Source organism: Coregonus clupeaformis, chromosome 19, assembly GCF_020615455.1.
Source record: "Coregonus clupeaformis isolate EN_2021a chromosome 19, ASM2061545v1, whole genome shotgun sequence".
Taxonomy (NCBI): Eukaryota; Metazoa; Chordata; class Actinopteri; order Salmoniformes; family Salmonidae; genus Coregonus; species Coregonus clupeaformis.
The window spans coordinates 26713621-26732394 of record NC_059210.1 but is presented as its reverse complement, the minus strand read 5'-3'; the positions used below and the strand labels follow the sequence as shown (position 1 = coordinate 26732394).

The following is an 18774-nucleotide window of genomic DNA, read 5'->3' as shown; positions in this document are numbered from 1 at the left end:
CATTAAGAAAAATATAGGTAACGTAAACAAATCATAATATATTTAATATTTTAGTTTCTTCAAAGTAGCCACCCTTTGCCTTGATGACAGTTTTGCACACTCTTGGCATTCTCTCAACCAGCTTCATGAGGAATGCTTTTCCAACAGTCTTGAAGGAGTTCCCACATATGCTGAGCACTTGTTGGTTGCTTTTCCTTCACTCTACGGTCCAACTCATCCCAAACCATCTCAATTGGGTTGAGGTTGGGTGATTGTGGAGGCCAGGTCATCTGATGCAGCACTGCATCACTCTCCTTGGTCAAATAGCCCTTAAGCAGCCTGGAGGTGTGTTTTGGGTCATTGTCCTGTTGAAAAACAAATGATAGTCCCAATAAGCGCAAACCAGATGGGATGGCGTATCGCTGCAGCATGCTGTGGTAGCCATGCTGGTTAAGTGTGCTTTGAATTCAAAATAAATCACAGACAGTGTCACCAGCAAAGCACCCCCACACCATCATACCTCCTCCTCCATGCTAGACGGTGGGAACCACACAGGCGGAGATCATCCGTTCACCTACTCTGCGTCTCACAAAGACACTGCGGTTGGAACCAAAAATCTCAAATTTGGACTCATCAGACCAAAGCACAGATTTCCACCGGTCTAATGTCCATTGCTCGTGTTTCTTGTTCCAACCAAGTCTCTTCTTCTTATTGGTGTCCTTTAGTAGTGGTTTCTTTGCAGTAATTCGACCATAAAGGCCTGATTCACACAGTCTCCTCTGAACAGTTGATGTTGAGATGTGTTATTTATTTGAGCTGCAATCTGAGGTGCAGTTAAATGCCGATTTCTGAGGCTGGTAACTCTAATGAACTTATCCTCTGCAGCAGAGGTAACTCTGGGTCTTCCTTTCCTGTGGCGGTCCTCATGAGAGCCAGTTTCATCAAATCGCTTGATGGTTTTTGCAAATAGGGCTATCTTCTGTATACCAACCCTACCTTGTCACAACACAACTGATTGGCTCAAAAGTGTTAAGAAGGAAAGACATTTCACAAATTTACTTTTAACAAGGCACACCTATTAATTGAAATGCATTCCAGGTGACTACCTCATGAAGCTGGTTGAGAGAATGCCAAGAGTGTACAAAGCTGTCATCAATGCATAAGGTGGCTACTTTGAAGAATCTCAAACATAAAATATATTTTGATTTGTTTAACACTTTTTTGGTTACTATATGATTCCATATGTGTTATTTCCTAGTTTAATGTCTTCACTATTATTCTACAATGTAGAAAATAGTAAAAATAAAGAAAAACCTGGAATGAGTACGTGTCCAAACGTTTGACTGGTACTGTATATATATATATATATATATATATATATATATATATATATATATATATATATATATATATATATATATATATATACACACAAACACAGTTGAAGTCAGAAGTTTATATACACCTTAGCCAAATACATTTAAACTCAGTTTTTCACAATTCCTGACATTTAATCATAGCACCCCCACAGCATGATGCTGCCACCCCCGTGCTTCACGGTTGGGATGGTGTTCTTCGGCTTGCAAGCTGCCCCCTTTTCCCTCCAATCATAACGGTGGTCATTATGGCCAAACAGTTCTATTTTTGTTTCATCAGACCAGAGGACATTTCTCCAAGTCCTACCTTCAAACTCAGTGCCTCTATAAACACCATGGGACCACGCAGCCGTCATACCGCTCAGGAAGGAGACGCGTTCTGTCTCCTAGAGATGAACGTACTTTGGTGCGAAAAGTGCAAATCAATCCCAGAACAACAGCAAAGGACCTTGTGAAGATGCTGGAGGAAACAGGTACAAAAGTATCTATATCCACAGTAAAACGAGTCCTATATCGACATAACCTGAAAGGCCGCTCAGCAAGGAAGAAACCACTGCTCCAAAACCGCCATAAAAAAGCCAGACTACAGTTTGCAACAGCACATGGGGACAAAGATTGCACTTTTTTGAGAAATGTACTCTGGTCTGATGAAACAAAAATAGAACTGTTGGGCCATAATGACCATCATTATGTTTGGAGGAAAAAGGGGGATGCTTGCAAGCCGAAGAACACCATCCCAAACGTGAAGTACGGGGGTGGCAGCATCATGCTGTGGGGATGCTTTGCTGCAGGATGGACTGGTGCACTTCACAAAATAGATGGCATCATGAGGAAGGAAAATTATGTGGATATATTGAAGCAACATCTCAAGACATCAGTCAGGAAGTTAAAGCTTGGTCGCAAATAGGTCTTCCAAATGGACAATGACCCCAAGCATACTTCCAAAGTTGTGGCAAAATGGCTTAAGGACAACAAAGTCAAGGTATTGGAGTGGCTATCACAAAGCCCTGACCTCAATCCTATAGACATTTGTGGGCAGAACTGAAAAAGTGTGTGCAAGCAAGGAGGCCTACAAGCCTGACTCAGTTACACCAGCTCTGTCAGGAGGAATGGGCCAACATTCACCCAACTTATTGTGGGAAGCTTGTGGAAGGCTACCCGAAACGTTTGACCCAAGTTAAACAATTTAAAGGCAATGCTACCAAATACTAATTGAGTGTATGTAAACTTCTGACCCACTGGGAATGTGATGGAAAAAAAAAATCTGAAATAAATAATTCTTTCTACTATTATTCTGACATTTCACATTCTTAAAATAAAGTGGTGATCCTAATTGACCTAAGACAGGGAATTTTTACTAGGATTAAATGTCAGGAATTGTGAACATTTAAATGTATTTGGCTAAGGTGTATGTAAACTTCAACTGTATATATATATTTACTTAAACAAAGCAAATATATATAACCATTAAGTTTGAGTATACAGTGTATTCGGAAAGTATTCAGACCCTTGACTTCTTTCACATTTTGTTACGTTACAGCCTTATTCTAAAATTGATTAAATTGTTTTTCTCTCTCTCATCAAACTACACACAATAAAAACTGAAATATCACATTTACATAAGTATTCAGACCCTTTACTCAGTACTTTGTTGAAGCACCTTTGGCAGAGATTACAGCCTCAAGTCTTCTTGGGTATGACGCTACAAGCTTGGCACACCTGTATTTGGGGAGTTTCTCCCATTCTTCTCTGCAGATCCTCTCAAGCTCTGTCAGGTTGGATGGGGAGCGTCGCTGCACAGCTATTTTCAGGTCTTTCCAGAGATGTTCGATCGGGTTCAAGTAAGGGCTCTGGCTGGCCACTCAAGGACATTCAGAGACTTGTCCCGAAGCCACTCCTGCGTTGACTTGGCTGTGTGCTTAGGGTCATTGTCCTGTTGGAAGGTGAATCTTCACCCCAGTCTGAGGTCCTGAGCGCTCTGGAGAAAGTTTTCATCAAGGATCTCTCTGTACTTTGCTCCGTTCATCTTTACCTCGATCCTGACTAGTCTCCCAGTCCCTGCCGCTGAAAAACATCCCCACAGCATGATGCTGCCTCCTCCATGCTTCACAGTAGGGATGGTGCCTGGTTTCATCCAGATGTGACGCTTGACATTCAGGCCGAAGAATTCAATCTTGGTTTCATCAGACCAGAGAATCTTGTTTCTCATGGTCTGAGAGTCCTTTAGGTGTCTTTTGGCAAACTCCAAGCGGGCTGTCATGTGCCATTTACTGAGGAGTGGCTTCCGTCTGGCCACTCTACCATAAAGGCCTGATTGGTGGAGTGCTGCAGAGATGGTTGTCCTTCTGGAAGGTTCTCCCATCTCCACAGAGGAATACTGGAGCTCTGTCAGAGTGTCCATCGGGTTCTTGGTCACCTTCCTGACCAAGGCCCTTCTCCCCCGATTGCTCAGTTTGGCCCGGGGGCCAGCTCTAGGAAGAGTCTTGGTGGTTCCAAACATCTTCAATTTAAGAATGATGGAGGCCACTGTGTTCTTGGGGACCTTTAATGCTGCAGAAATGTTTTGGTACCCTTCCCCAGATCTGTGCCTCGACACAATCCTGTCTCGGATCTCTACGGACAATTCCTTCGACCTCATGGCTTGGTTTTTGCTCTGACATGCACTGTCAACTGTGGAACCTTATCTAAAGTGTGTGCCTTTCCAAATTATGTCCAATCAATTGAATTTACCACAGGTGGACTCCAATCAAGTTGTAGAATTTACCACAGGTGGACTCCAATCAAGTTGTAGAAACATCTCAATTTCGAGTCTCATAGCAAAGGGTTTGAATACTTATTAAAATGAGGTATTTCTGTTTTTTATTTTTAATCAATTTGCAAACATTTCTAAAAACCTGTTTTCGCTTTGTCATTATGGGGTATTGTGTGTAGATTGATGAGGAACATTTTTAATTTGATCAATTTTAGAATAAGGCTGTAACGTAACAAAATGTGGAAAAAGTGAACGGGTCTGAATACTTTCCGAATGCACTTGTAGCTATGATGTATGGTTAATTTTTAGAAAGTGGAAATATGAGTTCATATACAAGTATTCAGACCCCTTCACCTTTTCCACATTTCATTACATTACAGCCTTATTCTAAAATATATATATTTTTAAATATCCTCATCAATCTACATACCCCATAATGACAAAGCAAAAACTGGTTTTTAGACATTTTTGCGATTGTATATAAAAAATTAAAATAAATGTATTTACATAAGTATTCAGACCCTTTGCTATGAGACTCGAAATTGAGCTCCGGTGCATCCTGTTTCCATTAATCATCTTTCAGATGTTTCTACAACTTGATTGGAGTCCACTTGTGTTAAATTCAATTGATTTGACATGATTTAGAAAGCAAAACCCAATCTGAGACAGGGCCTTGGTCAGGGAGGTGACCAAGAACCCAATTGTCACTCTGACAGAGCTCCAAAGTTCCTCTGTGGAGATGGGAGAACCTTCCAGAAGGACAACCATCTCTGCAGCACTCCACCAGACGGAAGCCACTCCTCAGTAAAAGGCACATGACAGCCCGCTTCGAGTTTGCCGAAAGGCAGCTAAAGGACTCTCAGACCATGAGAAACAAGATTCTCTGGTATGATGAAACCAAGATTGAACTATTTGGTCTGAATGCCAAGCGTCACGTCTGGAGGAAACCTGGCATCATCCCTACGGTGAAGGATGGTGGTGGCAGCATCATGCTGTGGGGATGTTTTTCAGCGGCAGGGACTGGGAGACTAGTCAGGATCAAGGGAAAGATTAACGGAGCAAAGTACAGAGAGATCCTTGATGAAAACCTGCTCCAGAGTGCTATGGACCTCAGACTGAGGCGAAGGCTCACCTTCCAACAGGGCAATGAAGCTAAGCATACAGCCAAGACAACGCAGGAGTGGCTTCGGGACAGAGCCCGGACTTGAACCCGATCAAACATCTCTGGAGAGACCTGAAAATAGCTGTGCAGATACGCTCCCCATCCAACCTGACAGAGCTTGAGAGGATCTGCAGAGAAGAATGGGAGAAACTCCCCGAATACAGGTGTGCCAAGCTTGTAGCGTCATAACCAAGAAGACTCAAGGCTGTAATTGCTGCCAAAGGTGCATCAACAAAGTACTGAGTAAAAGGTCTAAATACTTATGTAAATGTAATATTTCATTATTTATTTTTTTATACATTTACAAACATTTCTAAAAACCTGTTTTTGCTTTGTCATTATGGGGTTTTGTGTGTAGAGTGATGAGGGAAAAAAACTATTTAATCAATTTTAGAATAAGGCTGTAACGTAACAAAATGTGAAAGAAATCAAGGGGTCTGAATACTTTCCAAATGCATTGTATATATTGAGGACTGTTTAAATATGGGCGAAGAAAGGATTGCAAAAATTGGGAGAGCAATGCATATGTTTCTGTCTTTGTTTAGGTTCATGAGTGTTCTGGATGTCAAGAAATACTGGGAGCTGAAAGGTGTTTTTGTGTCTCTTCGGAGGAGACTAGAGGACTGGCTGTACGATGTCAAGCTTGATAAACTTAAACCATCAAGGTAATGAAGCACAGCTGAGATTTACTGTAAATGAATTTAGACCACCAGGTTACTCAGTGAAATAACAGTATTGTATAACTGCTCTAATGACACATAATTTACTCAACGGTATGTTGTATTTCAGGAATGCGATGCTCAAGTGGTGCTACCAGGTTGTCTTCAGCCTCCCCTTTGAGTATTTCATCTATGCATTGATTGTCCTCAACATCTTCCCCATCATCCTGGAGTTCATCCCAGCGATCAGTGACAAACATAACATAGAACTCAGTGTTATCAACTACATCTTCTTCAGCGGCTATCTTGTGGAGGCTATACTGAAGGCAGGAAAAAGGCCTACACTAAATACATGTCAACTAAAGAACATCTAATATACAATACATTCACATGATGTCAGACATTTGATTTTAAGACCCTCTGTGACACATTTCCTCTTGTTCTACAGGCTTTGGCCATGAGGAAGGCCTATATCTTCAATCACTGGAACCAGTTCGACCTCTTCATTATCATCTTGGCTTGTGTTGACATATTCCTGGACCATTATTTTGAAACCACAGCATATGTTGTCAATATTCACATGATAAAAATTGTGAAGGTGTCTAAAATGATCCGCCTTACCAGGGCACTTCGTTTGGTGAAGGTATGCTATGGCTTGATGGGACCATCAAATCTATGACCAGTGATATACACTGAGTGTAAAAAAACATATTAGTAACACCTTCCTAGTATTGAGTTGCACCCCCTTTTGCCCTCAGAACAGCCTCAATTTGGCAGGGCATGGACTCTACAAGGTGTCGAAAGCGTTCCACAGGGATGCTGGCCCATGTTGACTCCAATGCGTCCCACAGTTGTCTCAAGTTTGCTGGATGGCCTTTGGGTGGTGGACCATTCTTGATACACACAGGAAACTATTGAGCATGAAAAACCCAGCTGCGTTGCAGTTCTTGACACACTCAAATCGGTGCGCCTGGCACCTACTACCCCCGTTCAAAGGCACTTAAATATTCTGTCTTTCCCATTCACCCACTGAAAGGCACACATACACACCCATGTCTCAAATGTCTCAAGGCTTAGAAATCCTTCTTTAACCTGTCTCCTCCCCTTCATCTACACTGATTGAAGTGTATTTAACAGGTTACATCAATAAGGGATCATAGCTTTCACTGGATTCACCTGGTCAATTTATGTCATGGAAAGAGCAGGTGTTCCTAATGTTTTGTACACTCAGTGTATATTCGAAATAGCTTTACAGTTCATTTTTCTAGGGTTATCCAGTTACTTTCAGAAATGCTGTGAATCTAAATAATCTATTGTTGAATGTATGTGTTTCAGATCATCATTCCCAAGCTCATAGAAATCATAAACCGTCAGATCCATAAGCAGCTCAGCTTTGGGTATGACATCGGGAAAGGCTATGTCATCGGAGAGGAGCACATAAGCAAGATCATTGACCATATCTCTGATGACAAAAGCATATCTAAGGTGTTTTGAAATTACATTTACAGTATAGTATACAACAACAGCTGTTGATCTTTTCACAACATGATATCATGTTTAGACCTCTCATAGTAAAGAAATCTTGGGTACCTACCTTTTTTTTTGCAACACAGAGATGTATCTAGCCAAAGAATAATTACTCCATAGCCCTATAATGTGTTGGGATCTTGTACATCACACTTCATCTTGTGTTGCAGAAATTGAGAAGTATACTGGAGAGAAACTGCCAGCAGGCTGTCAGGGAGATTGGTAAGAGAGTAGGGGAGACAGACAAGCAATGTTACTGCATGTACACTGTCTGTATCTACAGTATATCAGTCATGCTAAATAAAGGCCATCACTTTAACTAGGATCACTGTGGGATTACAAATATAGTATAGTTGGCTTTAACTAACCAACATCTTTCACAGCAACAATCCTTCAGTCCTATTTACATGTCAACTATCCTACATTGAATCTCCACTAAATTGATATAGATGAAAAAATAATTCAATGAAACATTGACAGAATCCTTCAATGGACTGATGTTGATGCTCTGGAGGGGCCGGTATAAGTAAGGGATAATCAACGAGGGGCTAATGAACAACATGGAAGACGTGTTCCACGATGCACTAGCAGAGTGGAACTGACCTTCCACCGAGTTACATTATTTTCCAGAGAACACATAGAGCTCTGAGTTTGTTATCCCCTTTATACCATGGCTATAATTTAACACATTTGCCGATATAATTGTGTTCATTTGCAGGTATAAATGTGTACAACATCCACTGAAGTAGCTAGCAAGTTTACTAGATAGCTAAAGTAGTTGCCGTGGTAACCAACCAAACAGACTTGCTAGTTTAGCTAACCAAACCATCAGTCCTAGCTTGCTATTATGAAAATCTAATTCAACAATGCCAATAATGTTTTCAATTCGACTTTTGTTTTCAAAAGCAGCTCAAACATGAATGAACTATAGCCATTGAATTCTACAGTGCAAATATACCTTGCGTTATAGGAAATAATGCACGCTCTAGAATGCCTTTCAAGCCAATCAGAAAACAGTATTCAACAGTACCGTGGTATAATCAAATATTTTTATAACTAAACCAAGATAGACCACAGCCTATCGTTTCCAATGGGAACAAATTAGTCATAGTGGGGCAGAACAAACAAGGAGGTGGGCAGAGCCAAGCAAGAGCTAGCGAGATCCTATTGGCGCGTTCTAGCATACATTTGCGTATGTCCGTTTAGGAACTCCTCTGTGAAGTGCGGGTGTGCAATAAATCAATTCGCATATGCTTTCCTTCTAAACAACGCGATTTTTAAAAACCTTTGCAAAGGGGAAAGTCTACCAAACTTAGTCCAGGTTTTAGTTTTGGGAAATGAAAACTGTATTGAGATTAAATGTTTCATCGATGAGAAAATGTGCAGAATGTCAGCCAAAATCCATCTCGTTCCATCTTCACCCATCTTCTCCCACTGCCGGCCAGTGGGCTTCCTCTCACTACCATATTTGGTAGTGAGTGGAAACGCTAAGCAGAATGCTTCACATTTATACATCCGGTGAAATATCTGTCTCATTGTTCTATCTGTGGTATAATGTGTGATATTCTAAGTGTGTACCTTGGTTAATGGAGGAAAATGCACTGCTAGCCAATCATGCTTTAAAGATGTACCATCATTTTAACTTCTGTATAGTTTAAGTTGTTCTAGTCATGCTTGTTTTATTATTTTTATGATTTTATTTGTTCACCTTTATTTAACCAGGTAGGCCAGTTGAGAACAAGTTCTCATTTACAACTGCGACCTAGCCAAGATAAAGCAAAGCAGTACGATAAAAACAACAACAACACAGAGTTACACATGGGATAAACAAAACATACAGTCAATAACACAATAGAAAATCTATATACAGTGTGTGCAAATTTAGTAAGTTATGGAGGTAAGGCAATAAATAGGCCATAGTGCAAAATAATAAAAATTTAGTATTAACACTGGAGTGATAGATGTGCAGAAGATGATGTGCAAATAGAGATACTGGGGTGCAAATGAGCAAAATAAATAACAATATGGGGATGAGGTAGTTGGGTGGGCTATTTACAGATGGGCTGTGTACAGGTGCAGTGATCGGTAAGCTGCTCTGACAACTGATGCTTAAAGTTAGTGAGGGAGATAAGAGTCTCCAGCTTCAGAGATTTTTGCAGTTCGTTCCAGTCATTAGCAGCAGAGAACTGGAAGGAATGGCGGCCAAAGGAGGTGTTGGCTTTGGGGATGACCAGTGAGATATACTTGCTGGAGCGCATACTACGGGTGGGTGTTGCTATGGTGACCAATGAGCTAAGATAAGGCAGGGATTTGCCTAGCACTGATTTATATATGACCAGGAGCCAGTGGGTTTGGCGACAAATATGTAGTGAGGGCCAGCCAACGAGAGCGTACAGGTCACAATGGTGGGTAGTATATGGGGCTTTGGTGACAAAACGGATGGCACTGTGATAGACTACATCCAATTTGCTGAGTAGAGTGTTGGAGGCTATTTTGTAAATGACATCGCCGAAGTCAAGGATCGGTAGGATAGTCAGTTTTACGAGGGCATGTTTGGCAGCATGAGTGAAGGAGGCTTTGTTGCGAAATAGGAAGCCGATTCTAGATTTAACTTTGGATTGGAGATGCTTAATGTGAGTCTGGAAGGAGAGTTTACGGTCTAACCAGACACCTAGGTATTTGTAGTTGTCCACATACTCTAAGTCAGACCTGCCGAGAGTAGTGATTCTAGTTGGGCGGGTGCAAGCAGCGTTCGATTGAAGAGCATGCATTTAGTTTTACTAGCGTTTAAGAGCAGTTGGAGGCTACGGAAGGAGTGTTGTATGGCATTGAAGCTCGTTTGGAGGTTTGTTAACACAGTGTCCAATGAAGGGCCAGATGTATACAAAATGGTGTCGTCTGCATAGAGGTGGATCTGAGAGTCACCAGCAGCAAGAGCGACATCATTGATATACACAGAGAATAGAGTCGGCCCGAGAATTGAACCCTGTGGCACCCCCATAGAGACTGCCAGAGGTCCAGACAACAGGCCCTCCGATTTGACACATTGAACTCTATCTGAGAAGTAGTTGGTGAACCAGGCGAGGCAGTCATTTGAGAAACCAAGGCTATTTAGTCTGCCAATAAGAATGTGGTGATTGACGGAGTCGAAAGCCTTGGCCAGGTCGATGAAGACGGCTGCACAGTACTGTCTTCCATTGATTGCGGTTAAAATATAGTTTAGGACCTTGAGCGTGGCTGAGGTGCACCCATGACCAGCTCGGAAACCAGATTGCATAGCGGAGAAGGTACGGTATGATTCGAAATGGTCGGTGATCTGTTTGTGAACGTGGCTTTCAAATACTTTCGAAAGGCAGGGCAGGATAGATATAGGTCTGTAACAGTTTGGATCTAGAGTGTCACCCCCTTTGAAGAGGGGGATGACCGCAGCAGCTTTCTAATCTCTGGGGATCTCAGATGATACGAAAGAGAGGTTGAACAGGCTAGTAATAGGGGTTGCTACAATTTCGGCGGCTAATTTTAGAAAGAAAGGGTCCAGATTGTCTAGCCCAGCTGATTTGTAGGAGTCCAGGTTTTGCAGCTCTTTCAGAACATCAGCTATCTGAATTTGGGTGAAGGAGAAGCGGGGGGGGGCATGGGCAAGTTGCAGCGGAGGGTGCAGAGCTGGTGGCCGGGGTAGGGGTAGCCAGGTGGAAAGCATGGCCAGCCGTAGCAAAATGCTTATTGAAATTCTCGATTATCGTAGATTTATCTGTAGTGACAGTGTTTCCTAGCCTCAGTGCAGTGGGCAGCTGGGAGGAGGTGCTCTTATTCTCCATGGACTTTACAGTGTCCCAAAACTTTTTGGAGTTAGTGCTACAGGATGCACATTTCTGTTTGAAAAAGCTAGCCTTTGCTTTCCTAACTGATTGTGTATATTGGTTCCTGACTTCCCTGAAAAGTTGCATATCGCGGGGGCTGTTCGATGCTAATGCAGTACGCCACAGGATGTTTTTGTGCTGGTCAAGGGCCGTCAAGTCTGGGGTGAACCAGGGGCTATATCTGTTCTTAGTTCTGCATTTTTTGAATGGGGCATGCTTATTTAAGATTGAGAGGAAAGCACTTTTAAAGAACAACCAGGCATCCTCTACTGACGGAATGAGGTCCATATCCATCCAGGATACCCGGGCCAGGTCAATTAGAAAGGCCTGCTCGCTGAAGTGTTTTAGGGAGCGTTTGACAGTGATGAGGGGTGGTCGTTTGACCGCGGACCCCATTACGGACGCAGGCAATGAGGCAGTGATTGCTGAGATCCTGGTTGAAGACAGCGGAGGTGTATTTAGAGGGTAAATTAGTCAGGATGATATCTATGAGGGTGCCCATGTTTACGGATTTAGGGTTGTACCTGGTACGGACCTAAGTTCTGACCAAACTTACTTGAGAGAGAGAAAGAGGGAGCAGGCTGGGGGATCAAGTCTGTGTACTTTTAGAGCAACTATCTTCTTAGATACAACCATCAAAGGAAATGGAACACATCATGAAATACTAATGATTGGGCCCGTGGTATCTGGAAGCTAGCAGGGCTTTGGAGAAAAGGTATGGGATGTAACTACCAGTCCATTGTACCCCATCAAAGACAGAAAAAGGACATAGGTGACTCCTCAAAGTAGGGGACCTAAATGTGTTCTGGGAGAACACAAGGGCTCAGTAGGATACTGTGGTAATAATGCCTCATGGAGCCATTTTCTCAGATTCCCAGCATGCTCTCCTGCTGGAAGAGATTGATGCGTCTTTCTGAAAACTATATAACACCTTTCATTAGCATTTAGAAAGACCAGATCTGTGGTGACCTTAGGGAGTCTTCACAGACACAAAGCAGGATTACACACTACAAGTATATGTAAAAGAGCTTGATTTTTTATTTGTGAAATAGAATTATGTAGCCCTCAGTGCATCTCAGGTTCTTTTTGTTATTTGATGGCAAGCTTACACACAATGTGCTAAGTTTACAACTGACAGGAGAGTGACTGAGGACATGACTCTGTGGGATCTTTTCTCAGGCTTGCTGCAGAGAGACCATCCTGAGATTGCCATCTCGGTGAAGACCAGACAGGCCATACGAGCCGTGCTGAACAGTGAGAGAGACGCTATCCATACACTCGTGTCCGGGGGGCTCTTAGATGACATAGAGGCATCAAAGCTGGAGAAGGTGCTTTAAGTTTGCTCCTCTTCTGCCATTTACAATACCTCCAATAAATATATATACTTTGTTACCTCTGACTATTCAGAAAGGTAGTTTTATTATTGACACATTAAATTAATGAATGTTACATTTTTCCCTTTGGCAGATGATTGAAATAAAAATGAAGAAATTGATCAAATTTCCACCAACAATCCCAGCAGCAACAGCAGAGGAGCTTCTGCAGAATCTGCCATGGCTAAACAAAGACAGCACCCAGATTCAGTTCATCAAGGTAGAGCACACATCTCCCATATCCTTGCCTTAGAATGACAAGCTTTTTTATTTTCTGTATTATACCAATGTTTCTTTCATGTAAAAAAAAAAATATAAACAATCTATTTATTGTGTTATTTCAGACAGTGGCCAAGCTTCTTTTCTTTGACTTTGGAGACACCATCATACAAGAAAATGAGGACCCTCAAGGAATACACTTGATTGTCTCTGGCATGGTTAAGGTACTGATATGCGGTAATAGTAAAAGGAATATTAATCAATGGTTAATGTTCTGAAAATGCATTCCCATTTTTGTATCAAGCGGTTTTAAATTTGTAATATGATCAGACACAAAAACCACAAACTTGAAACATAGCTGCTGAACGTGATAGTTGGGAATGAATGTCATTGGCATGACACATTATTTTCATAGCAAACTAAATAATGACTGGCTGATATTAAATAGCCTACTACTCACCAGTAGTTTCTTTCCCAGTCTTCTCCGTGAGCTAATTACCTCTCTCCATCATATTGTAGAACACAGCATCAAGTATACAGTCAATGCTATTAATATGTGGAAATTACACATAATCACTTGTCATTTTGGTCACCTTAAAATGGAACACAATGTAAGCTATTTCAACACATTACAGTGTGACACTGCAATTATGGGTCATTTTGAAAGGCAGGGGATAATAGCCTTCTCTTTGTACAGACACCTTTACTTAGCTTGTGATCTTACACTTCAATATCAGCTCATTTTCTATACCAATTCTTGTTCCTTTGCCTCTGAATACAAAACTGGACTTTTTATTACATCATTAAAGAATCATTGTCACGTTCATGCTTTTAAAGCAGTATAAGGCATTGGTTTCAGGACATGATATTAAACAATGTTCAGAAACATTGATGAACACGTTTCCTACATTTTCTTTATATAGAATTTCTCATTTGGAAGATACAGTAAGCCAAAGGACCCTCAGGGACAATTTGTTGTTGAAGCTTTATTAAGGATAGTAGAAAATAATCTAGAAAAGGAAGTCTCAAATAGAAATGTTAAGTGCAACAACAATCTCTAAGGAGTAGAAGGATTGTATTGTAGTACAGTATTTTATAATTGTTTTAATTGTGTAAATATCAAGGTCATAAAATTGTCAAAGCACAAACAACCCTTTGTTACTTAGGGCTCTATTCAATCTGTAACACTGAAGCGCTACAGATTCCGCGATAGAAATTTAAACAACATTTCTGATTGAGACGACATGCAGCGGTGACCGTGAATGCAGTCTCAATCACGCTGTAGAAATTGCCTTTTGCTGCGGTTTTTAGTTTCATCCCCTTATCCTAGAATGGTTTAAACTTTACAACGTCACAGGTCATTTTCACATTGTATGAAGACTGAGTGTGTAATAAGCGCTATGACTCTTTGTGAGTCATGGAGCAGCAAGATGGGCATAAAAGCACATTTTTTGTTACCTATGATGTAGACCAGCTGTCACACTTCAACTGCAGTATCCTCTTCTCAGAGCTCCCATCCTTATTCCCTGGGTTACATTGATGACGCTGGTTGATACATCCTCTTCAAGAGGCGTAATTAAATGTACACAACCCCAACTTACGTTTTTACATTATACTTTACATGGAAGGGTTTCCGGTTGTTGAAATGGAAGCTGGGAAGCTGTACCTTGAAATACAGTGCCTTGCAAAAGTATTCATCCCCCTTGGCGTTTTTTCCTATTTTGTTGCATTACAACCTGTAATTTAAATTGATTTTTATTTGGATTTCAAAATTCAAGAAAATAAATAACGGAAAAGTGGTGCGTGCATATGTATTCACCCCCTTTGCTATGAAGCCCCTAAATAAGATCTGGTGCAACCAATTACCTTCAGAAGTCACATAATTAGTTCAATAAAGTCCACCTGGGTGCAATTTAAGTGTCACATGATCTCAGTATATATACACCTGTTCTGAAAGGCCCCAGAGTCTGCAACACCACTAAGCAAGGGGCATCACCAAGCAAGCGGCACCATGAAGACCAAGGAGCTCTCCAAACAGGTCAGGGACAAAGTTGTGGAGAAGTACAGATCAGGGTTGGGTTATTTAAAAATATCAGAAACTTTGAACATCCCACGGAGCGCCATTAAATCCATTATTAAAAAATGGAAAGAATATGGCACCACAACAAACCTACCAAGAGAGGGCCGCCCACCAAAACTCACGGACCAGGCAAGGAGGGCATTAATCAGAGAGGCAACAAAGAGACCAAAGATAACCCTGAAGGAGCTGCAAAACTCCACAGCAGAGAGTGGTGTATCTGTCCATAGGACCACTTTAAGCCGTACACTCCACAGAGCTGGACTTTACGGAAGAGTGGCCAGAAAAAAGCCATTGCTTAAAGAAAAAATAAGCAAACACGTTTGGTGTTCGCCAATAGGCATGTGGGAGACTCCCCAAACATATGGAAGAAGGTACTCTGGTCAGATGAGACTAAAATTGAGCTTTTTGGCCATCAAGGAAAACGCTATGTCTGGCGCAAACCCAACACCTCTCATCACACCGAGAACACCATCCCCACAGTGAAGCATGGTGGTGGCAGCATCATGCTGTGGGCATGGGACTGGGAAACTGGTCAGAATTGAAGGAATGATGGATGGTGCTAAATACAGGGAAATTCTTGAGGGAAACCTGTTTCAGTCTTCCAGAGATTTGAGACTGGGATGGAGGTTCACCTTCCAGCAGGACAATAACCCTAAGCATACTGCTAAAGCAACACTCGAGTGGTTTAAGGGGAAACATTTCAATGTCTTGGAATGGCCTAGTCAAAGCCCAGACCTCAATCCAATTGAGAATCTGTGGTATGACTTAAAGATTGCTGTACACCAGCGGAACCCATCCAACTTGAAGGAGCTGGAGCAGTTTTGCCTTGAAGAATGGGCAAAAATCCCAGTGGCTAGATGTGCCAAGCTTATAGAGACATACCCCAAGAGATTTGCAGCTGTAATTGCTGCAAAAGGTGGCTCTACAAAGTATTGACTTTGGGGGGGTGAATAGTTATGCACGCTCAAGTTCTGTTTTTTTGTGTTATATCTTGTTTGTTTCACACAAAAAAATATTTTGCATCTTCAAAGTGGTAGGCATGTTATGTAAATCAAATGATACAACCCAAAAAATCAATTTTAATTCCAGGTTGTAAGGCAACAAAATAGGAAAAATGCCAAAGGTTGAAAACTTTCGCAAGCCACTGTATCTCTGTTATGTCGATGATATTTTTATTATTTATAAGGTAATTTATACCCAATGCTGGTCTTGTATCGTAAGCTCCCCTAATCATCAAACAAGCCCAAAAACACTTGATTGACGCTCTGTGATCATAACCTTATACTGTATGGATGTGAATCTCTATACTGTACTGTATCCCAGATGACTGGAGGAAGCCCAAACCTTGGAGGCAAGAGCCCCAAGGAGAAGACCAGACTGACAGACTACAGGAGCTGTGGGGCCATCATGGGAGAACTCAACTGTCTCACCCAGCAGCCTATGGAGATGACGGTCACCTGTGAGACAGCCACTCAGGTCTCTCTACTGTTCATTTACTAAACTTTGTTCACATGAAATGGCCTAAGTATGTCAGTGAAGACAAGTGTTTGAGAACCTTATCCAATCTCAAAGGTCAGATCAGTACAAATGTAATGAGAATAGAATGGACAAAGTGGTCAGTATCTGATGCAGTTTTTGGAGAAAGCCCAAGTAACTGAATATCCACTCCACTGTCTGATAATAGCTGGGTCAGACAAGGGTATGATCTTTCACAACATAGATAGATAATTGAGTGCAAAAACGTCACTGTGAGGTTGATAAACCAGCCATAAGGGCTCGTCTACAACTGTTCCACATAACCATGGAGACACAATTGTTAGGAAAACCTTATCCGCCATTGTTTCCCTGTATATAATATCCCTGATTGTTTGTCCATGGTTTTTCTCCAGACCTGCTTCATTGCTATCGAATCCCTGTTTGAGGCGTTTGATGTTTTCCCTGAGTTCCCGTCTCTAGAGTATATGATCTGGCGCTCCCTGGCAGTGGAAATCAGCACCAGCACCTTCATGGAGCACATTATCTATCAGGTACTACCATCTTAGCACTCTATGGTGCAACATGTAGTAAAGAGCCAAACTGCTTACGCCCAGGTTTCATTGAAATAAATGGGAGTCTCACACTCTGCAAGTTACACATCCACTGTAGCATGCCCATAAAGTTAAACAAAGAAAATTGCCATAATCACAGCACAGATTGAGAGTGTGAGTTAGCATTCTGTAGAACCAGCGGACGACAGACAGTATGTTAGACAGTTCCAAATTAATTTGAACAAAATCCTCCTCACCCCCAGGGATGGAGTTACCACAGGATTTGTTCTCATCTGGCCCGGGCCTATCTGGTAGACGTGGAGGTGAACAGGAAGTTTGACGTGTATGACGGCACCATGGAGGATGTGGTGGTGATCTATGGGAGTTGTGATGACCTTGCGTCCCAGTGCTCCTACAACGCCCCAGCACTCATCAGCAGGACAACTCACCAGGTTACTATAGAACTCAGTCAGCTGTCACCTTCTCATACAGTGGCTACACTAGTCAACTTGACATTCACTGACTGGGAAATAGTGCCACCTGCTGGAAACATTGCCAGTGCAACAATGTCATGTTAAAAATGGTCAACATCCTCAGATAAGTTGCTCTATTGAATGTCTTTCTATTGTTTTTACCTCTTTATTCAGATAAAGTGTTAACATATTTTGTTTTAACTCAACTCGGTATAGGTACTGGGTACAGCAAACACAACCAAACTGTTGATTGTGCCAAGTGCACATTCTGAAATGAAGCGGACCGTCTCGGAGCTTTCAAGACTGGACAGTGTTCCCTGTCTGAGACATGCAGCTCAGAGGAGAGGTGAATGAGGGCTTACAGACATCCTCACAGCTCTCTTATGAACCTAGAATGATGCACGTCTTTGTAAGATCGGCAGAATGCCAAACTAACATTATGACCAAGCCCTTCAGTAGGATTATTTCAAATGGGCTTTAGATAGAATATCAATTAAGTACAACGACCAACACCTCTAGCTTTACAAGTATTGCAAGTGAATTGACATCAGACTCTCCTTTTTCTCTCCCGGTAGCATCTAGAGATGATAGTTCAGGGCTGCTGAGAACAGTAAGCATAAGTTAATGTAATGAACTGTATCTTATCATGTTTAACACATTAATGAAGTGAAAGTGGCCCAAGAGAGAAACATCCGTCTTTCTTTGTGAAGGTGATGTCTGAGGAGGGTCCTTAAAAGAGAAGTCGTTCATCACTTAAGAAGGCCACATGATGATGGGATATGACAGTGCAGCTGCTGCCCAGACAGGCCGACACAACCGACCAGGCAACCTGAATCTGTCAAACTTATATAAGCATATGTTTTAAACATTTACAGTACTGATTTATTAAAAAAAAAAATGCATATAGCATGTGTGTGTTACTGTTTTAAGCTCAAACCTACTTGTCATCCAAGTTGTTCAAGGCACAACTATTGTGCAGTAGCTATGCTAACTGCCGTTTGACTAATCCAAAATCTACTTTAGGAAAATAAACACTGCACTACCAAAGCACATGAGCATTTGAATACCTACATTAATTGAACAGCAAAGGCCCCCAGGTTTGTTTGGAATGATTCCCTAAAGACAGTTGTCAAACTCTTGAATTTACCATTGAATAACGTTGGAAGCAATAAGTTGAGACACCAGTCACAAAGAGTACTTACAGTAAAACAAGAGATTAATCAAACAGTGCCCTGAATCTATGTCATGTTAGGAGTAATTATCTTGAGATTAATACAATACGTGAAA

At 41.6% G+C, this 18774-nt stretch overlaps 1 protein-coding gene across 1 annotated transcript in view; it reads left to right on the top strand.

The window, feature by feature from the left end:
* LOC121531752 (sodium/hydrogen exchanger 10) overlaps window positions 1–18537 on the top strand; it is a 31366-nt gene extending 12829 nt beyond the window's left edge. The window contains exons 15-28 of the mRNA XM_041837171.2: window positions 5815–5934; window positions 6059–6254; window positions 6377–6571; window positions 7264–7413; window positions 7626–7677; window positions 12495–12643; window positions 12783–12908; window positions 13033–13131; window positions 16311–16463; window positions 16877–17014; window positions 17278–17466; window positions 17704–17833; window positions 18063–18097; window positions 18198–18537. Coding sequence (XP_041693105.1) covers window positions 5815–5934; window positions 6059–6254; window positions 6377–6571; window positions 7264–7413; window positions 7626–7677; window positions 12495–12643; window positions 12783–12908; window positions 13033–13131; window positions 16311–16463; window positions 16877–17014; window positions 17278–17466; window positions 17704–17833; window positions 18063–18097; window positions 18198–18221 — 1756 coding nt within the window. The 3' untranslated portion in view covers window positions 18222–18537. The remainder of the gene's footprint in view (window positions 1–5814; window positions 5935–6058; window positions 6255–6376; window positions 6572–7263; window positions 7414–7625; window positions 7678–12494; window positions 12644–12782; window positions 12909–13032; window positions 13132–16310; window positions 16464–16876; window positions 17015–17277; window positions 17467–17703; window positions 17834–18062; window positions 18098–18197) is intronic.
* Window positions 18538–18774: the final 237 nt, after the last annotated feature.